This window comes from Trematosphaeria pertusa (assembly GCF_010094035.1).
Source record: "Trematosphaeria pertusa strain CBS 122368 unplaced genomic scaffold BU26scaffold_7, whole genome shotgun sequence".
Classification (NCBI taxonomy): Eukaryota; Fungi; Ascomycota; class Dothideomycetes; order Pleosporales; family Trematosphaeriaceae; genus Trematosphaeria; species Trematosphaeria pertusa.
In genome coordinates this window covers 1,359,507-1,380,210 of record NW_022987218.1, presented here as the reverse complement: position 1 = coordinate 1,380,210, position 20,704 = coordinate 1,359,507, and the positions used below count along the sequence as shown (strand labels likewise).

Genomic DNA, 20,704 nt, shown 5'->3' with positions numbered 1-20,704 from the left:
GAATAAGAGAAGAACTATATAAATACCTAGTTATGCTATTTAGACTTACTAATACACTAGCAACGTTCTAAAGCATAATTAACGCAGCTCTATATAAATATATAGAAAGGTTTACTATAGCCTATCTAGATAACGTACTTATATATTTAAAGAGAGAACTAGAAGAATATAAGAACTACGTATAAAAAACGCTATAGAAGTTTAGAGAGTATAAACTTCTAATAGCTTTTAATAAAAGCGAATTCTATTATATAGAGACTAGCTACTTAGAATTTTATCTAACTCGCGAGAGAATCTAGATAGAAATAGATAAGGTTTAGGCGATTCTAAACTAGCCTATACTCTAGATAGTAAAAGAAGTATAATTCTTTCTTAGATTTGCTAACTACTACTAAAAGTTTATCTAAGAGTATTTATAGATTACAATACTACTTATAAAGGTTACTAAAAAGAACTAAGAATTTAGATAGAAAGACCTATAATAATAGGCGTTTAAGACGCTAAAATAAATATTTACTACTATACTACTATTACAAATATTTAATAAAAATAAACCTATATAGGTTAAAATAGATACCTTAGATAGAGTACTAGAGGCATGCCTTAGCTAACCTAGAGAAGATAGTAAGTACTAACTATACTTCTTCTACTTAAGAAAGTTCTTAGTACTAGAACTTAACTATAATATATATAATAAGAAACTTATAGCTATTATAGTAGTAATAAAAGAATAGAAAATATACTTAGAAGACGCTAAGTACTCTATTAACGTAGTATTAGACTATAAAAACCTTACAGCGTTTATAACAATAAAAACGCTAAATAGATAATAAGTTAGGTAGGTAGAAACGCTAGCTACACTAGACTTTATAATCTAATACTAGAAGAGTACTAAGAATAGAGTAGTAGACGCGCTTAGCTAAAGAGCTAACTATATAGTAGTAGCTAAGAAGAAATATAAAGCTATACTTCGCGCTAAACTAGATAGAACTCTAGAGTATAATAGCCTATAAATTAGCTAGGTTATAGAAATCTAAGACTAGTAGAATAATAAACTAGAGCCGCCTAATAAGTAAGAAAAAAGAAAGGTACTAGAAGCTTTATAAATAGAATTTCTTTAGAAATTCTATAGCATAATAACGCATAGATACTAAGAAATTAGACGTACTCTTAAAAGACTATAGCAAGAATATAGGTTTCTAGTAATAAAGAAAAAAGTTATAAAGATAGTATAAGAATACATAGAGTGCTAATAAAATAAAGTAGTTAGATATTAACTATATAGATTACTATAACCTCTAGAACTACCTATAGTACTATAGTAATATATTACTATAGACTTTATTATAAAACTACCTAGATTAATTAAACTTACGTTATAAAGAAAGTATAATACTATCTTAGTAATTATAGACTAATTTACTAAATACGCATACTTCTACCTAACTAGCAAAACTCTTAAAGCTAAAGAACTAGCTTATAAGGTAAGCTAATAACTATTTAGCTAGTATAGAATACTAGAGTAGGTTACTATAGATAGAGACAAGTTATTTATATCTAGGTTCTAGAACGCACTACTTAGCTAGATAGAGATAAGTAATTAAATATTAACTAGCTTTTACCTATAAACTAATAGCTAAATAAAATAAACAAACTAGACTCTAGAAGAATACCTAAGAAACTACATTAACTAGAAATAAAATAACTAGGTTAAACTACTATCTATAGTATAACTAGTATATAATATAGTAAAATAAAAAACTATAGAGATAACTCTCTACTAAGTATATTATAGCTATAAGGCTAGAATATATAGATTACTAGTATATATAGCTATAATCTCTCTAAAGGTAGAGAAAAAGAAGTACTAGATAAGAATAATCTATAATAAGCTATAGAAAATAGTAGAAAAAATAACTTAATAAGTAAATAAGAAAAGAATTAAGAGACTAACCTTTAAGAAGAGAAGTAAAGTTTTTATTTTATAAAAAAACTTATACACTAAACAACCTAGTAAAAAGCTTAATTACTTACGAATTAGACTATTTAAGATTAATAGATAACTTAGACCTATTAACTTTAGACTAAAGCTACTACTAATAATAAGAATATACTCTATATTCTATAAATCTAAACTTAAGCTAGCGCCTAATAACGCACTACTTAATAAATAAACTAAGATAGAACTAGACTAGAACTATAAGGTTAAAAAGATACTAGATAAAAAGCGTATATAAGGTTAGTAGAAGTACTAGATAAGATAGAAAGAATACTTACTAGAGAAAGACACCTAGAAACTACTAGAGAACCTTAGAAACTACTCTAAGAAACTTAAGAAGTTTTATTAGTAGTACTAACTCTAAAACCTAGAAACTAGAACTCTAGATTCTCTAGATAACTCTAGTTAAATAACTAAAGAGAATTAACTAAGAGAATAGAAAGTTATAGCTATAAGAGTTACTATACCTTACGCTTTAACTACTCTAACTTCTTAATATTAGCTAGATCTTTTAAAAGCAGCACGTTGTAATAATACTATACTAGCTCTAACTACTTTTATAAGCGCTTACTACGAGTATTCGCGAACTACTAGAATTTGTCTAGGCGAGCCTCTTAGGCACGCAGGCGATTTAGCTTAAGCTACTAAGTCTTAGCAAGGCGCTCTGCCTTAAGACTAGCCTTAGACTACTAAGAACATAAATTAGCTACTAACTAATCTAGCTTCTCTACCTCTTTCTAGTCTAACACCTTATTATAAGACTAACTCTTTATAATATACTCTAAGTAATAGCTAGAAGATACCTCTATAACGTAACGTAGATTATAGAAATAGTAAGCGCTATAAGAGTTATTAGATATATTAGCGCTAGTACGTAGAATAAGATTAGCGTAATAGTAATAGTAAACTATTAAAGACTTAGTACGCGTAGGCGGCATAGTAGAAATAGAAAGAGAAGAAAGAATATAATACTATAGAACTATAGATAGTACTACTCTTATATAAAAATAGCGTAGAATAACAAAACACTATACCTAGAAATAGAATAGAGCTTTAAGATAACGCTTTAGAAGAAGAAGCGAGTATTATAATTATAGAATTAAAAATAGAGTTAGCTAGCTAGAATAGAGAAAATAGTAAGCTAAGCCTAGAGTTATAAGATAAGAGATTATGTATAGAGTTATAGAAATAATTAGAGTTACGTAACGTAGATTAGATAAATTAGATAGATTAGAACTAATCTAAGTAATTAGACCTAATCTAGAAGATCTATAGAAGCTAGAGCCTTAGTACCTAATCTAGCTAAAATAGTACATATATATAACTAGAAAGAGCTTACTTCTTATAGCTTTTTATAGTTATTACTTTATTTATTAAATTACTATAGAGACTTGTAATTTATAGTATTATTACGTCTACCTCTTTATTACTAAAGATTCTAGCCTAAAGTATACCTCTTACCTTTCTTTATAAACGTAAGCTCTAGTCTTAGTTAAGAGAATAGCTTATAATACTAAGTAGTCTCTAAGAGATATCTAGCTAGATAGACGTTATAATAGCTCTCTTTTTTTATAATATTATTCTAATATTACTAAGAGATACTTCTATATATCTAGCTAGGTTCTATTAAAATACTTTTTCTTAAAATTAAAAAAATTAGAGTATCTAATAACTAAACTTCTAAAAAACTCTCTTTTACGTAGAGTAAAAACGTTAGTTAGAGAAGTTATAGATAACTCTACTAGCTAGAGTCTATAGACTCTCTACTATTATTATAATTAGTTTTCTAGAGTCTACTAAGTTGTAACTATTTATATAGTATCTTATAGCTCTAGTCTATAACGTTTATATCTTCTAAGTAGAGTAATAGTATAGTAGTCTTATTTAGCTATTATAGTAACTATTTACGTAGTATCTTATTTATTATATAGAGTAACTACTACTTATATACTAGTAATTATTACTTATAAGTAGTTTTCTCTTAAATATTCTATTACTAATATACTTTATTACTAAACTTTCTAAAAATACTAAGTCTTTACTAAATACTACTATCTCTATTATAACGCTCTCTATAAACATCTAATTAACTTTAGATAAATTCTAGATATAGCTTACGCTCTAGACTATTTAATAGAATCTAGAGCTAAGCTTATAGCGCGCTATAGCTCTCTATAATATAGAGTAGAAGAAAGTTTATAGTTAACGTAATAGAATTACTCTATAACCTAAAAAGATATCTAATTTAATAAAGCTTATAAAGAATAAAGAGTAGATAATAGTTAAGTATATACTTAACCTAGACGCGTAAGAATTTACTCTCTAGCTTACTACTATTTAAGATATAGCTAATAAGCTACTTACTAAGTAGAGTAAGAACGCTATTAGTTAAATCTAGCTAAACTACTTTATTATATACTATTCTAAGCTTAAAATATAGCTTAATTATAAGTATAACTATTAGAAAGTAAAATAAGAAGATTCTATAATTATTTAGGTATAGTTTAACCTAGTAGATAATATAAAGGTAAAGTATAGTATTACTAATAAAGATACGTATAAATTTAATAAATCTAGCTTTATAATAGAAATAATATTACCTTAGATAGTAGTTACTAGCTCTAAGAGATAATTATAACTAAAGAGTCTTTAACTAGATAATTATAAGTAGATTTTAGTAATTATAATAGTAAGAGTAGTAGATAATATATAGATTCTACTATTTTATATTATTATAAATAAGAACTATCTTTTAGTATAGTATAAAGGTAGCTAGCTACTATATAACTAGGTTATAGCTATTTCTAAAAGTAGCTAAATAATAAATAAAGTTAGTATTATATAGTTAAAGTACTTTAATATATATACTAAGAGTTATATTATAAGTATATATTATCTACTAATTTTAGATAGCTATAAAAGCTATAGCTCTATTAAATTCTAGTAGTACTATAAGAAGAATAAAATTATAGCTCTCTATATACTAGTATATTTATTATATCTTTTATAGCTACTTAATATTAGCTACTTCTTACTATTAAAGATAGTATATAGCTACTAAGTTAAAAACTTAATATATAGCTATATTAACTATATTATAAAAATTAAGTTTCTACTTACGTTTTATATAGCTTTTTATACGTTAATTATAGATAATAATATTAGAGTAGACTTTAGAAGTACTAGCTTAGTTTTATTTAATCTAGATTTAGTAGTATTAAAGCTTAAAGTTTAATTATATATACTAATACTCTCTACTACTAATACTACTATCTAGAAGTATAAAATATCTAGTAATTTTATTAAAATAAGGTTCTAATTAACTCTAATTTAATTAAAGATTATATAGTACTTTAATTTATTACTAACTTATATTATTAAGTTACTTAATTAGCTTAAGAAAGGTAATAAGCTAATAGTATATTAGCTAGTACTTATAGAGTCTAAAGTTATCTAGCTTTAAGTAGCTAATGTATAGAAAAAGAAGTATAATTTATATAAAAGAAAGTAAATTTAGAAAAAAAATACTCTTATAATTAAAGCTAGCTTATAGCTAGTTACTTAAAGAGAGACTATAGATTAGAATAAGAGTAAGAAGTAGTATAAAAAGGTAGTAGTATATAATAGCTAGCTAGCTTAGTAACGCTATAGATACTATAGTAAGCTAGAATATAATACGTAAACGTACTAGATAGTTAAAGATAATATAGATAAATTAGATAGCTTATCTAGATTTATCTTAAGTAGCTTAGAGTTAGAGTAATCTAACTAAGATAGTAGCTTTTTAGTAGAGGCTTAGTAAAAGTAACTAGCTTACTTATATAACTAGCTTACTTATAAAGTATATTATAATAAATAAGGTATAAGTATAGAAATTTTAACTATAAATTAAAACTTATAAAAGCTAGAGTAGTAGACTAGAGCTATAAGATACTATATAAATAGTTACTATAATAGCTAAAATAAGACTACTATACTATTACTCTACTTAGAAGATATAAATATTATAGACTAGAGCTATAAGATACTATATAAATAGTTATAACTTAGTAGACTCTAGAAGACTAATTATAATAGTAGTAGAAAGCCTATAGACTCTAGCTAGTAGAGTTACCTATAACTTCTCTAACTAACGTTTTTACTCTACGTAAAAGAAAGTTTTTTAGAAGTTTAGTTACTAGATACTCTATTTTTTTTCTTTTAAGAAAAGGTATCTTAATAGAACCTAGCTAGATATATAGAAGTATCTCTTAGTAATATTAGAATAATATTATAAAAAGAGAAAAGCTATTATAATACCTATCTAGCTAGATATCTCTTAGAAGCTACTTAGTCTATTTATAGTTATATAGTAGTCTAGTATATAGCTTAGTCTTCTTCTATTCTTATTCTATAAGAATTTAACTATATACTAGTACTACCTAATATATTATATTACTACTTCTTAGTATATTATCTACCTACCTTACTACTTACCTTATAAAATCTCTAAACTACTTATTAGAAACTCTTTAAGCTAATATCTCTAGTATTACTAAGCTAAATACTATAAAACTTTATAAAAGACTTTATACTATAGTATATAATATATCTTTAAAGTTTTATAGTTTATTATTAAGGTTTACTAGTACTATTAAGATTTAAACTTAAAGAATAGCTATGTTATAATCGTAGAATTAGTAATAGAGTTAGCTAGCTAGAATAGAGAGAATAGTAGGCTAAGCCTAAAGTTATAAGATAAAGAATTACGTATAAGGTTATAGAAATAATTAGAGTTACGTAAAGTAGATTAGGTAGATTAGAACTAGATCTATAGATTAGAACCTAATCTAAGAGAGCTAGGTCTTAGCTCTAGATTCTACTAAGAGGTATCTATATATAACTAAGAGAAGCTTACTTCTTATAGCCTCTTATAGTTATTACTTTATTTATTAAATTACTACTACGACTTAAGCTTCTATAGTACTACTACGTTTACCTCTTTATTACTAAAGACTCTAGTCTAAAGTATACCTCTTGCCTCTCTCTATAAAAGTAAGCTCTAGTCTTAGCTAAGAGAATAGCTTATAACAAGCTACTTTTAGAAAAAGGCTTACTTCTAGCTTACGTAATAAGAAATATATAGTGTAAATTTAATAGAAGGTGTATATAGTATAGTTCTATATATATTTAAAATTTTATAGAAAAATATTAAGGTTTCGCTTAGTTATTTAAGAAAAACCTTTTAATTTTCCTAGCTTAGCATTCTTAGAGCGTTCGTTTGTGTGGGGCGTTCGTTTGTAAAGTACGTTAGACGTAAATTAATACCAACTACTAACTAATAAGCGCGCTTCTTAAGACCGTGTAGCTTATATAAGCGACAGAGTATTACACATCGCACCACGCATACATGACGAGCGACAAGACCTTAGACAAAGCCTGGGCCAAAGCGCAGCGTGAAATCCCACAACCGAAGCTACAAACAGTTGTTACGGCGATGTTGATACTGAGCACTGATCTCGACAGGGAGGAGGTATGCGCATGTGAGACATAAAACGCGTCGAGAGGCTGAAACGGAAGCATTGCAGCGACATGTCTGGCCCTGGAGGCTTCAAAAGGGCGGCTCGCTTCTTGAACACGTCCTTTCAGCTCTGAACATTCAAATCCGCTTTTGGTCCCACCAGAATTCCGCAAAGCCGGGCTGTTAGCCTTTCGTAAGCAACAGCGCCTCGTCCGTAGCACTCGCGACCTCCCGCGCCAACATAGCAACGTGCTTCAGGACCGCTCGAGAGCGACCGAGTCACTGACACTGGCGTAGAAGGAATTCCGAAGACTGGCCGACATGTTCTGTAAGTCCGAGTATGGCGGGGGCTCGTTTGGAAGCCCGAATGCTTACTATCCCCAGCCTTCAACACGACGGCGAACCTGCACCACGTCACGCCTCTTCCGTCCGGCACCACATTCGAAGCGGCCCTATCAAACCTCCAAAACCATGACCTCCTCATAAAGCTCGATCCGGAGCTCGCGCACTACGAGACTCTGCCCCCCGACGATGCGGCTCCGAACACCAAGCGGTACAAAGTAACAGACCATATGCATACACTCCCCAAGGGGCTGTGGGATACCACGGTCACGTTTGAGTCACACATAACAAACACGGCCGATGGGGTTGAGTGGGTGATTAAAGCGCCGTTAGGCCTCGTGCAGCGGACGACGTGGAGACTTACGAGAAGTGAGGATCTAGGAAAGGGGAAGGAGAAGGTGGGAGAGGACGAGGACAACGAGAAGAGCGAGTGGAGTCTGGTGGAAGACGTTGAGATCACGGCGTCGCGCTTGCTGGTGGGCACCGTCAAGGGGAAGTGTGAGGAGAATTGGAGAGGGATTCATGGGAAGTTCATGGGGCACTTGAAGAGTGTCGAGGTGCAAGCTTGAAGCGAGTAGCTGATGTCAGTGGTATTCCGCATACTCGGGCGTTAGATTTTGGTAGACGTTAGATAGGGGAATTTTCTTCCTAAGGGCTCGTCTCGATAAGCTGCCCGCACGGAGCCCCACCTTCCCGAAGCAGATGTGCTCGTGAATGGCTTCAACATGAACGTAACCTTGGGGACTCCCGCGAGAACGTGGTGTTAGGACAGTTACTGTCGGTCAACTACAACAACTTCGAGACAGATCCACACCCTCTCGATATCCTTAAGGGCATTCAGCTTCGAGCATGATCGATTGCGAGATAAGGGGAAGAGATAACGACATGATTCCCAGGTTGAGGTACCGCATTTAAGGGTCAATGAGCACGAGGTCGTTCGGCGACGGGGTCAGCTGCCATGCCTCAGGTATCCACCGCCTTTTGGACTGGGGACCTGTCGAAGCTCCGTTTCTAGGTATCGTCTCCAACTCCTGCCAAAGGCAAAGCCATCGGACGAGCGTTTCAAAGTGTGAGGATCGTCCTGTCAGCATATTGGTGGTGGCAACATGGCACTACGAGTACGCCCACGGCCTGAAGTGGCAGGTATGGAGAGCCGGCGCAGGTAGTTCCAAGACTTGTCCAGCCGACGGATGGGGTATACTACAGCAGAAATTTTGCGAAAAGAAGGGTCCTCGTGCCGCGATACCTAGTCTGGGGGCTACGCGAGGCGCCTCAGCAGGAAGTTCTACGCCCGCTCGCCTGCGGTTGGTCCAGATTGGTGGGTGTGCTGCATCCGGCAGCTGGAACACGCTGGGGAAAAGTCCATGATGACCTTCTACCCTGCATATGCCGCCGCCGGAGCACTCAGGGGGAGAAGCCACCGAGCATTCGCCCTCCCGACATGAGCAGTGCTAGGGCAGCCCTTCGTTCCCCCGACGTGTTTCTTATCGTGAACAGAAGTAGTGCTCTCACGAGAGGGAGGCTGACTGTTTCAGACGGCAGTCGGGCTGGGTCGCTTGACCTTCTTGTCGCTCTGGTGATGTGGTGCTGCTGGCCGGAAGGCGCACGTGGGCACCCGATAGCGATAGCGATAACGGGCTTGGGGCGCTTTAAGCCCGCGACAGGCGCTCCGCCATGCAAAGTGAATTGTACAACTGCACCCCCAGTCGTCTTGATCTTGTACACTTCTGCCCTCATCTCGTCGCTTTGCAGAGACGGTATTCCTCATGCTGTCGCTTTGTCCTGCCGGCTGAGAAGTCTAAGCCTCCTTGTTCGGCTCATCACTCCATCAGCGCGGACCCTAGCCTACTGTACCCCCGCTTATAGAACCGCGGCGGGCATCAAGAGCCGCTCACCCAACCTCGCGCAGCAAGCAGCTCTCTCCTCACACTCGTTTCCAGGAGACGGCGACGGCGAATGTGCCCTCTTCGCGCGTTTGTCAATTCCACGTGCTGACCGACGCACCGTTCTTCAATACATCACGACACTCCGTTCCCCGCTTTCGACCCGCCCAACCATCCAGGCCTCAACACCCTCTCACCCATCACCATGGAGCCGTTATCGATTGACTCGGTGGTAGTTGACGCTTCCACTGACCTTGCACCCGGAACACCCAGGCCCCCTCCGAGCGAAGCCATACCGATCGACCGACCGAAGCTAAAGGGCCGGCAGCGCCTGCTACATGGACTACAACGGATGGGCTCTTCGCCGAGCCTCGCGGGCTTGAGCAGATCGCGCTCACACAGCCTGAGGGCAACCGGGAAGGCGTCTATGTCTTGTGTTTCGCTGGCATCGGCGGGCTCGCCGTACAGCTATTCGTACGGCAGCTCCTACTCCTCAGAGATGTCTGCGGGCTTCTCGACCGCCCCTACCTCTGTCGCAAATAGTCCTCCAGGCAGCCCACTGTTCGACGAGAAGGCGAGGTTCCGCATGATCAACCCCGATGGCCCTACTTCCGTTCCGCTGCCTTCAGATCTGCGACCACTGTCCAGGGAGGGACCCGAGGCCGAGAACGACTATTTCTCGCGGCCCGTCAGGAAGAAGGCCCAGCGCCGGCCCAACTTCAATTTCTGGGCCGATATGCCCCCCGAGGTCCGCATGCATATTCTTCGATACTTGAAACCTAAGGAAATCGTGCGCTGCTCAGCCGTTTCCAAGGCTTGGTATGCCATGTGCTTCGACGGCCAGCTCTGGAGCGATCTCGACACCAGCGAATTCTATCGCGACATCACCGCTGGGGCTCTCGTCAACATCATTACGTCTGCTGGCCCTTTCGTCCGCGATCTCAATCTAAGAGGCTGCGTGCAATTGCGAGAGCAGTGGAACAAGAAGGGCTTGATCGAAGCTTGCCGGAACCTGGAGCACTTTTCGCTCGAAGGCTGCCGAATCGACAGGACATCAATCCATTGCTTCCTCCTTCAGAACAGCCGACTCGTCCACGTCAATCTCTCTGGTCTCGCCGGAGCAACGAATGCCGCCATGAAGATTATCGCGTCGCACTGCCCCCGGGTGGAGCACCTCAACATTTCGTGGTGCAACAACATCGACACGCGTGGCCTTCGCAAAGTCATCGAAGGCTGCCCGAGGTTGCGGGATCTCCGCGCCGGCGAAGTGCGAGGCTGGGACGACATAGACTTAATGGTCGAGCTGTTCAAGCGCAACACACTCGAGAGACTCGTCCTTATGAACTGCGATAGTCTCAATGACGACTCACTTGCTGCACTCATCGAAGGTGTCGACAACGAAATAGACGTCCTTACCGGCCGCCCCATCGTTCCACCTCGGCGGCTAAAGCACCTTGATCTCACGCGGTGTCGCGGGATCACTGACGACGGCGTAAAGACCCTGACTGGAAACGTGCCTCTCTTGGAAGGCCTGCAGCTGTCGAAATGTCACAGCTTGACCGATGTGACACTAAACTCTTTGCTCCCCACGGTGCCCGTTCTTACTCACTTGGATATCGAGGAGCTCGATGGCCTGACCAACGACGTCTTGAAGACCCTGTCTATCTCGCCCTGCGCTCCTCACCTTCGACATCTTTGCATTTCCTATTGCGAGAACCTAGGCGATTCCGGAATGCTCCCTGTTCTAAAAGCTTGCTCGAGTCTCTCCTCGCTTGAAATGGACAACACTCGCATCTCGGACCTCGTGCTTGCCGAGGCAGCCTCATGCATTCGCACGCGCAATCGCTGTGCAAGAGCACTTACAGGATCGGAACGGCCTCATATCGGCCTCCGTATCGTAGCTTACGATTGCGCTAATGTTACATGGACTGGTGTTCGAGAAGTTCTGTCGCGAAATGCAGAGATTTCTCGGCCATCTCCCAATTCTCCTTCGACTACACCCACTTACCCGAGAGAGATCATCGGTCTGAAGTGCTTCTACAACTGGCAGCCTACCGTCGAAGAGCACACTAAGCGGGTCTTGAGAGGCGACTTCGCGGCTGCAGCGCGTCTAGAGCGCAAGTGGGCTGATTGGATGATGTTGAATGAAGAGGCTGGTATGGGTGGAGCTGGCGCTCGTCGCCGGCGAAGACGAGCTAGGGAAGCCCAGCTTATGCATGCCGATGAAGAAGAAGGTGGCGCTGGCGTTGGGGCTGGTGGCATCGGCATCGGCCGTCGACGACGAGCTCGGAGCGGCCCTGGGGGCTGTGTCGTCATGTGAGCAAACCTATTCGCTCCCCCTTCGTGGGTCCTTGGATAAGGTTCCACTTTTCTGGCATACTCTACTTGGGCAGGTTCGCATTCCCTTTTTCTGAATCTCGTTTGTTTGCCGTCCAGTTAGTCGCCTCCAGTCATTTCCTTTCTTTGGATAGACCAGGGCATTCCGGAGTTTGGGTTCGAGAGAGAATACCTGCACAGGTCATGGATATCTTTGTCTGGTCATTTCTTTGTTGTCTATGCTCCGCATGCACACATGGCTGCCACTCTGTGTGGCTAGCCCAGCATCTCTACCCACTTATTCTTTTTTCAGTTTGGTCTACTCCAGACTCATATAGGGGTTTATCGTGGATGCATTGTTTGCTACTGGTTTGGGCTATGGATGAGAGCTTAGAGTGGCCGAGTGTTTGTTCACACACTTCCCCTCCTCTTCTGGGACATATGTAGATGATGATGCACGGAATGTATATGCCATTCACTAGAGCTTGAATTCCATACGTGAACCATTATGCCTCTTGAAAGACGTACCCATGTTGCGACGACTAGGATGCATAGGTATTCTCTGGGGCTGGTGATATCTCACGTGATGGCGCGATTCGCTTACTCATCTGGGCAGGCGTAGAAGGTTAGCTCTCGTGCCGACCTTTCTTCCCCATCACCAACAACTCTAAATCAGCCGACTCTTCCTCCTAGCCTTGGGATGAACCGCGGCCCCTACTCACAACTCTCTCATACCATGGCCCATCATCTGAGTGTACGCGATGCGTTGCAATTGTTCCGCGTTGCTTCCCTTCCGCCTGACTTCTATTACATTCCCAACTTCATCTCCGAGGAGGAAGAGGCATCGATACTTCAAAAGGTTTGACCATTATTCTTGCACTCCAACGTTCAATGTCCCCGTGGGAGTTCCGTCGCGTCCTTCTTGAGTTGCTCGGGCTCGTGCCCCACATTTCCCCACACATCGCACTCAATTACCCCGAATTCCAAATACTCGTATCGTACGATTGTTGATGGACAGTATAGATACCCGCCCAGCGCTGGATTAGTCTCTCACATCGACGACTGCAAGCCCATCCGTCAACATTAACCAAGAACAACACGCTCCTCACCGCCCCTCTCCCACCCTACCTTGTAAATCCTGTTGTGGAAAGGTTCAAAGCGATCGATATATTTGCGAACACGCCACACAAGGAACCCAACCATGTTCTCATCAACGAGTATCGGCGTGGCCAAGGTATCATGCCCCACGAGGATGGAGGCGCTTATGCTCCTGTCGTCGCGACCGTGAGTTTGGGTGCACCGATATGTTTGGAGATCAGTCGGAAGCCTGCCTCTAGAGAAGATGAGAATGGAGCAACCCTTCAAGAGCCAGCTGGTGTACAAGGCGTGGCATTGGGAGACACTCACGGCGCCGAACAAGAGAAGGACCAGGAGCCAACTGCAGTGGAGAGAGACACACCCCCGTCACTGCCGCTATCGACCCCGTCCTACAACATTCCAACGCGAATACTCCAGGAACCCCGCTCGCTATTGATCACCACAGGATCCGCGTACACAGAGTTACTCCATGGAATTGCACCGCTTGAGGTCGACGAGGATCTTGGCTCTGCCACGGTTGCTAATTGGGATCTGTTGGCGGAACCGTATGTTTTTGAGGAATCTGGTAGACGCAATGAACGAGACACGAGGATCAGTCTGACATACAGAGATGTCTTGAAGGTCAGCTCAGCCGCGAGTAAGGTTTTTGGAGGACTAGGGAAACGATGAAGCCTTCAATCAACCGACCCTTGCGTAAGCACCCATCAAGACGGCGCGGTCACGACGCTGCCGCATGGTTGCCGTTCAACGATCGATCCCTCCAACCGTTCCAATCAAAAACACTCCGCGGGGAGAAGGGAGCTGCCCACATACCGCCGATATGGCTTCCTCAACTACCGTCCTCTAGTACGCGTCGTCCTCTCGGTCTTCCATGTTACAGGCACTTCCATATGCCCTTTTTGCGGATCTTCCTTGCTAGATATCGCCCCTCTTCATCAACCACCGGCACAACGTCCGAGCCCCATTCTTCATGAGGCCGTTATGGTTCTCCCCGTCTAAAATTGGACCTTCGATATTCCAAGCACGAAATGAATAGAGTTTGACGGAGATCGCGCTCTTCATTCGGAGATCGCTCGGCTATCTTCCACATTGTATCCAACCCAAATGGAGTAACAGACTAAGATATGCAAACTTCAGTCATTCCATATATGCAGATCCAACGTTTCAGCGTTGAACAACCTTTCAGCCACAGCCGGCGCGAGCGGCACGCCCGATCGAGGGGTAGCCAAAGCGAGGAGAACCTTCCCCTTCCTCCGACACCTTTCATCGACCATCGATCTCGGCGAATCAAACTATACCGCTTTCGCTAATCAAAGTACCTCTCCGGATCCCCGTAACCAGGGTATCCGTCAAGCTATGCAACACAGTTGCTCCGAGCAAGCCCCGAACCATCCTACGTCAGCGGCCAGCTAGAGGACGTATTCATATTCGTCTTGTAGATTGGGGAGAATTACGAGGCCAGTCGCGTCATCTAGCGGCCTATTGAGCACTCTGCTGATTTGGTCACTAGTTGCACCGGCGATGACACTTTACTGATGTTCGGCGCATTCGACACCAGTGATCGTTTAGTTACAATTGGGGTTCGTGTACTGGTCACTACCCACCCCTTTCCTCTCTCCCCCTTTCCTCTCTCCCCCTTTCCTCTCTCTTGTTATTTTTTGGGCTATTCTCCTTTCCATAAGATGGCGATATTCTCTAGGTAATAAGATATCACTACAGACGTGCAACTTGCCTTTCTTAGGATTGAATCCTTTTCCTGGAGTCCGACCTTCTATCGTTTATATCGGCCAGTTTACTCGGAACCTTGAATCATCCTGCCACCAATCAGAAGGTAACTCTACCCCGCCCCAAACACTTGGCTAGGCGAATTGGTTAATGTTGAATAGATGAAATATATCCAACTGGGACGCAACCGCTGCATTTAGCCAGGTTCACCATCCCGGCTCGGCCCAGAGATCTAGTAGCATAGTCAACCCTCAGCGGGTCAGCCGTACTCGATATTACTGTCTCCAGATCAGATTCAAGCAACGGCCTTTATGGAACTGCCTACACGTGCGCTACGATATTAAATTGTCTGTGCTTTCAAAGGACGCGGCCCGCGCCTGTAATTGAAGACAGTGGCTACCACCGAGGTCTCTCCGAGCCTCATATTCACAAACGCGGATATAAAGTTGTCTATCAGTCCACTTCTCCCTCGCAACCAACTTTTCAGCTCAATTCTACATTTACCTTTCGGTAGGGCACAATGGTCTCCTTCAAGCTCCTCTCCCTCGCGACTTTCGCCGCCGCCGTTTCGGCACAGAACGCAACCCTGCGCTACATGCCCTTTGGCGACTCCATCACGGAGATCATCTGCTGGCGCGCTCTACTTTGGGAGAGGCTCCAAACCACCGAGTGGGCGAGCGTCAACTGGGTCGGCTCCGGCAAGACCGAGAACAACTGCGGCGACAACAAGTATGACCGCGACAACGAAGGCCACTCGGGCTTCCTGGCCATCAACATCGCGAACCAGAACCAGCTCGATGGCTGGCTCAAGACCAACCCCGCCGATGTAATCACCATGCATCTCGGAACCAACGACATCGTGCAGCAGAACAAGGCGGTAACCGATATCATCGCGGCGTTCACAAAGCTGGTGAATACTATGAGGACGCATAACCCCAAGATGAAGATTGTGGTAAGTATTCCAATTACCCCATTCCGTCTATCCAGGTTTGCCCTTTCATTCCTCGCCCCTCGCTCCACTTCCCTCATATATCCCTTATCAAAAATTAACAGCGCTTGCGTAGGTCGCCCAAATCATCCCCATGGGCATGGGCAGCTACAACACCAAGATCCAGGACCTCAACAAAGCCATTCCGACCTGGGCAGCGGGCATGAACTCGACGGACTCGCCTATCTGGATCGTCGACCAGTACACCGGTTTCTCTGGCTCGTCGGACTTGAGGGACGGCGTGCACCCGAATGCCAGCGGAGATAAGAAGATGGCTGATAAATGGTATCCGGCGCTCATTACGGCTCTAACTGCCGCGAAGGCGGAGAAGCTCAAGACGAGGGAGGTTGAGTTCGTTGCTTAGATGCAGATAAGAGGCGCGCTTCGTTGGTGGTGGGCATAGAGAGAGTGCATGGAGGGCGGAAGACTTCTATTGTATATATTTGAAGTGCTGTGGACTGGGTATATATGCACTACATGGTACAGGAGAGTTTCGCTCAGACGCTGTGACACGTGTAACTATTACGTTTTCTTGACTTGCTGTGCGTGTTTATATGCCTAACCTACCTATCATTCTATCAAACATGCTTGCACGAGGCGTCGTGATGGTGAAGCATTGGCTGCATTGGAGAAGAGGGGCCAGGGGATCGAATGAGGGCTACCTGAAGGAATTTGTAATATATGGGGTATGTCTTTGACTGGAAGAACGTGCGCATGTCATAGCTGAAGAAAACTGTATTATGTTGCTTGTATCGCCGTATAGAGTGATTGGTTGATTGACTCTCGTTTTGAGTCATCAACCTATAGAGGTTATGCTAACGAACAGCAAAGCAGAGCTTCTGCCTACGCACAAAAATACTCAAAAGACGCCAAAATGAAGAGAAGACACGCCGCATATTTGAGGAATACAGGGGTGTAGATGAGATTCCCGCAGTCCAGTTTGATTGCACGAGTAGCAAGGCTGCTAGGCCGTAAGGTGCACTGCATTTTTAGCGCGGGGGTGGCACCAAAGCCATTCCATCTCAGCCTCGGTGTCAACCACGTCACGCTCAGCGTCCGTTTCAGCAACCACTATATGCTGTTCTGGATCGCCGCATTCCTCAACAGGCAGTCGACGGCGCACAGCAAGCAATTAATGATCACACAAGAGCAGGAATCACGAGTTTACATGAGGCTATGGAAGGCCCTCCCGATCTAGCCCCTCTGCTAGGCAAGCGCAAAGCCTCTTCGCCTTCTTTGAGCACGTTGAAACGGCGGACAAGTTTCCATGAACCAGTATCATCGGTTCCCGATACCCAGCCTGCGCGGCCTTTGCTTAAGTCAGCAAAGATAGCTGTCGATTTATCAGCGGCAAAATCAGCGAAGCCTGACCTTCCGCCTAGAAGGTATTCCGCCCTTTTGAATGTTGAGCGGACTGCTTATCTGCCCATGGCGTAGATTCCAGATCCCTACCCACGCAGGTGGTGTGATAGAAATCCCATCATACCCAAGCCCACCTCCGACGCGAGCCTCTGACTGGGAAGTCGTTGACACCATCAAACTTATGCGCAGTGACGACTTGGAAGGGTGTCGTAACCCCTTCAATCGGATTCCCTCCTCCGCCGCAAGAGGCCTCCAAATGCCCCCAGAGCATGGGCAGCAAGCATACTATCCAGGCCCTGATCTCCACTCAAACCAGCCAAACACCGACACCGAAAACGACATCATCCAGCCTCATGACCATAAATCCCACATGTACATGAAGTACACAATATCTCAAGACATGTCAACGGAGCATGCTAGGAAAAAGGCCAAGTTGATCGCCATTAAAGATAGGAAGCGGATACTTCCCGCTAAGATGCCCTGGTCCATCCAATCGAAGGCGAAGAAGGGCCTTGGTGTGGTAGGAACGGGCGACGGTAGTAGAGAAGGAAGCGACACAGCCAAGGATTCGGGGGCCGAGTTAGTCGTTCCTGATCCGGAGATGCAGCGGGGGAGATTCGAAAGGCGAGCGGCAAGACTGGAGAACAAAAAGAAAGAAGAGGAAGCGCGGCTCGAGGTGCAGCAGCGGGAGGCGGATGTTATGCGCAGGGTCCGGGCAGTCAATTCGAATACCGAGCTGGCAGAGATGCAAGAATGGGTCCGCCAGATGCAGTTCGACAAGGAGGAGCTCATTCGAGCCCACACCCTGGAGACTGCGGAACTTCGCAAGCAAGTCTCTATTCTCACCTCGAGGGTTAACCTTGCCACAGAGCTTTCCATGTCCGAAGCCGCAAACGTACGGCTAGAGAGGCTAGAGAATAGGAAGTTGCGGCAGGAAATCGAAGAGAAGAACCAGCGGCTGAGCAGGCTTGAGCGAATAGTCATAAATGCTAGACACTAATGCCTATGGGCGATTAGAAAATGAAGGGGGATTTCCCGACCGGCCCGTGTTTGAACGATAGATGTCTGTTCATTCCCGCGACACGTCTGCGAGCCTAGGGATAATCGTCAGATGAGGTTGGTGTGGTGAGAGAAGGTGTCCGGCGGCTTCCAGATAGCAAACAACGGGCAATGCTTAGACTAGTCTGCTTTAGAAGTAGTGCGCTTGGCACGAAAAGCGCCCCTCAGCCCAACCATCTTTCACACTAACATGGGATATATCTCTTCACCCCTCCGAAGCGGTTCGCTTGTCACAGCCCGAATGTTCATCAGAAACGCCTAGCACAGCATTCCTCCGCGCCCAACGGTCTACGTGATTGCGATTAGAAGGCTGAGCCTTTGAGGCCTGATACCCACACGAGAACGGCCTTGTAGCCGTACTGGCTCTATAATTCCCTCGTCATGGACAACCATTCTCGGCCGATGGCTTCCCTTCAGCTTCTCTCTCATGCAAAGGTAGATAGGAGTCAGACAATAGCTAGAAACATCGATTTGAAGCGAATTTCGGAAGGCGGCATGAAACCCGTGCCACTCTTGGGCAAGAGGCGTGCTTCGTCTCCTCCATTCATGGCGTTAAAGCAGCCTAAAACCTTCTCACGTCAACCCCCGATATCATCCGAACTTCATCTTCCGCCTTCGCCAAAGCCAACTTATCATCTACCAACGCTGCCGTCGGTCGAGCTACGAGGCAATGCCTCTGAAAGGAGGGATAATATGGCCTTCATGCCGCTCGCCTCTCCGGATTTTACGCCTCCCGAAGCGCGTTTCCAGGCGCAAGAGATCAACGTGGTTGCTGCAGTGGCTCACCCGACTTCGATGCATCCTGGACCTGATCCAATGGGTGAACCTCCAAGCTTCGCGACTAGGAGGCCTCACGCCGCTCCGTTGGGTAGTTTCGAGCTCCCGCCTCCACCAATGCACAAGTATTCCTTCTTATCCATGGTGCCAAAAAAACACGTTAGTCCCCTAACCTCACCCAATTTGACTGCACGGAACCCAAGACCGTCTGGAGCTATCATGGCGATTCCGCGGGCGCGTGAAGAACCGCCACCTCCCTTACCTCCACCACGTTACATTGGTGAGGAGCTCAGCGAAGGCCGGGACCCTGGCTGGCAATGGGGTAATAGGAACTTCCCGAATGACACAAGCTTTGGCCGCAACCACCAGCAAACACAGCATCACCTTGAACGGTATGTCGCTCCTATCTCACTACAGAACCCTTGCTCAACTGCATCTAGAACTACGGCCGATCTGCGATCAGGCTCGCTTACTAATGCCTCGCTGCCTACGCATCAGAGCCCAACCTCACCCGGGAGTCCGCAGCTACCTCCATTCGGTCGACCTTTGCCACCGAAGCCGCAAGGTCCGCCGCCCAGCGGTCCCATTAACTTTCGCTTCGCTCACTACGATCCTGCGCCTCCACCAAGGTCCACGTCCCCTCCAGCCAGCTATCCACCAGTCTCCCACCCGCCTTCGGTCGCCTCCTCCTACACCACTGTAAATGGTCAGCGAAATAGCAACATATCGCCTTCCTCCGAAGCCCACCGTAGCCATGGACTTTGGGGCACTGGGCGAACGCTTAGGGCTTTTGAGTTGCCTCCGTTACGCGCAGAACCCCGTCAAGATCAAGTAAAGGCTGAGCCCAATAGACACCACGACTTGTCCCGTGGGTGCAAATCTCGGAAGCCATGTATGTACATGAAGTATACGATATCTCAAGATAACACGACGGCGATAGAGAGCAGAATGAAGGCACGGCTGGTTGCGATCAAGGATAAGGAACTAATACTGCCTGCCAAGGCGCCGTTGTCCATCCGAAATACCCGTTTGGATCGCCCCAGCACTGCGGAATTATCTGTCCCACATAGGGAGACCACCACTACCAACGGCTCAGACCCATGGAAAAACCATTATCACATCAACCCATTAAACCGATCAGCACAATCAACGGACCGCTACATCTGCCCAACCTGTAACAAAGCCTTCTCTCGACCCAGCAGTCTCCGCATCCACAGCCACAGCCACACGATGGAGAAGCCATACAAGTGTCCAAAAGGCTGCGGAAAGGCGTTCAGCGTTCGCAGCAACATGAAACGGCACGAGAGGGGCTGCCATGGACCACGCATGGGGACCTTCGCTCCAGGTCGTACGAACTGCCTTTGTGAGGTTAAGGACGGTAAATGCGTCGGCCATTGCGGGCTGTTCTTCGGCGACAACCGCGAAACTAGTTCGGAAGGCACAGCGTTGGGTCATATCCAATTGGGTTACCGAAGTTCCGTCGTTGAATTCCTTCTCGGGCAAGACATCGGCCAGCAAGATATTGGCCAGCATGTACAAGCTGTATAGGCAATGCGCTGTGAAAGCTTGCCAGGCAGGTGAGGATCTTCGGTGTAGTGGTCTGTGCTTCAATCTAAGCCCCCTTCAAAACTAGTGCGCTTGGCACGGTTAGCCTC

General features: G+C 43.9%; 7 protein-coding genes across 7 annotated transcripts; all 7 read left to right on the top strand.

Moving 5' to 3' along the window:
• The first annotated feature begins 7,406 nt into the window (after positions 1 to 7,406).
• Positions 7,407 to 8,653, top strand: BU26DRAFT_457089 (uncharacterized protein). Its single transcript, XM_033824934.1, has 2 exons — positions 7,407 to 7,827; positions 7,884 to 8,653. Exons 1-2 carry the CDS (start codon positions 7,821 to 7,823, stop codon positions 8,408 to 8,410), a joined length of 534 nt encoding a protein of 177 aa, XP_033684148.1. The 5' UTR covers positions 7,407 to 7,820; the 3' UTR covers positions 8,411 to 8,653.
• Positions 8,654 to 9,512: 859 nt separating this feature from the next.
• Positions 9,513 to 12,530, top strand: BU26DRAFT_519305 (RNI-like protein). Its single transcript, XM_033829014.1, has one exon. It carries the CDS (start codon positions 9,930 to 9,932, stop codon positions 12,042 to 12,044), a length of 2,115 nt encoding a protein of 704 aa, XP_033684147.1. The 5' UTR covers positions 9,513 to 9,929; the 3' UTR covers positions 12,045 to 12,530.
• BU26DRAFT_312986 (uncharacterized protein) lies at positions 12,143 to 12,536 on the top strand. The gene has a single exon (XM_033821945.1). It carries the CDS (start codon positions 12,245 to 12,247, stop codon positions 12,485 to 12,487), a length of 243 nt encoding a protein of 80 aa, XP_033684146.1. The 5' UTR covers positions 12,143 to 12,244; the 3' UTR covers positions 12,488 to 12,536.
• A 240-nt stretch (positions 12,537 to 12,776) lies between these two features.
• On the top strand, positions 12,777 to 13,807 carry BU26DRAFT_426018 (uncharacterized protein; the record flags this gene model as incomplete). The annotated part of the gene is made up of 3 exons (XM_033823653.1): positions 12,777 to 12,899; positions 13,064 to 13,415; positions 13,494 to 13,807. The coding sequence occupies 3 exons, from the start codon at positions 12,777 to 12,779 to the stop codon at positions 13,805 to 13,807; spliced, it is 789 nt and encodes a 262-aa protein (XP_033684145.1).
• A 1,333-nt stretch (positions 13,808 to 15,140) lies between these two features.
• BU26DRAFT_312931 (carbohydrate esterase family 3 protein) lies at positions 15,141 to 16,322 on the top strand. The gene is made up of 2 exons (XM_033821944.1): positions 15,141 to 15,815; positions 15,928 to 16,322. The coding sequence occupies exons 1-2, from the start codon at positions 15,384 to 15,386 to the stop codon at positions 16,213 to 16,215; spliced, it is 720 nt and encodes a 239-aa protein (XP_033684144.1). The 5' UTR covers positions 15,141 to 15,383; the 3' UTR covers positions 16,216 to 16,322.
• A 571-nt stretch (positions 16,323 to 16,893) lies between these two features.
• On the top strand, positions 16,894 to 18,446 carry BU26DRAFT_605042 (uncharacterized protein). Its single transcript, XM_033835561.1, has 2 exons — positions 16,894 to 17,236; positions 17,289 to 18,446. The coding sequence occupies exons 1-2, from the start codon at positions 17,028 to 17,030 to the stop codon at positions 18,211 to 18,213; spliced, it is 1,134 nt and encodes a 377-aa protein (XP_033684143.1). The 5' UTR covers positions 16,894 to 17,027; the 3' UTR covers positions 18,214 to 18,446.
• A 1,695-nt stretch (positions 18,447 to 20,141) lies between these two features.
• On the top strand, positions 20,142 to 20,369 carry BU26DRAFT_406980 (uncharacterized protein; the record flags this gene model as incomplete). The annotated part of the gene is made up of 1 exon (XM_033822872.1): positions 20,142 to 20,369. A coding segment is annotated over one exon (228 nt), but the record flags the coding sequence as incomplete, so codon positions are not given.
• Positions 20,370 to 20,704: the final 335 nt, after the last annotated feature.

What these genes read in the sequence shown, in the direction of transcription:
- BU26DRAFT_312931 (XM_033821944.1), top strand. Translation starts at nt 15,384, where the DNA reads ATGGTCTCCTTCAAGCTCCTCTCCCTCGCGACTTTCGCCGCCGCCGTT. An exon ending in ACCCCAAGATGAAGATTGTG is followed by an intron (nt 15,816 to 15,927) that starts GTAAGTATTCCA and finishes GCGCTTGCGTAG; the next exon opens with GTCGCCCAAATCATCCCCAT.
- BU26DRAFT_605042 (XM_033835561.1), top strand. Translation starts at nt 17,028, where the DNA reads ATGGAAGGCCCTCCCGATCTAGCCCCTCTGCTAGGCAAGCGCAAAGCC. An exon ending in CCTGACCTTCCGCCTAGAAG is followed by an intron (nt 17,237 to 17,288) that starts GTATTCCGCCCT and finishes CCCATGGCGTAG; the next exon opens with ATTCCAGATCCCTACCCACG.
- BU26DRAFT_519305 (XM_033829014.1), top strand. Translation starts at nt 9,930, where the DNA reads ATGGAGCCGTTATCGATTGACTCGGTGGTAGTTGACGCTTCCACTGAC.
- BU26DRAFT_312986 (XM_033821945.1), top strand. Translation starts at nt 12,245, where the DNA reads ATGGATATCTTTGTCTGGTCATTTCTTTGTTGTCTATGCTCCGCATGC.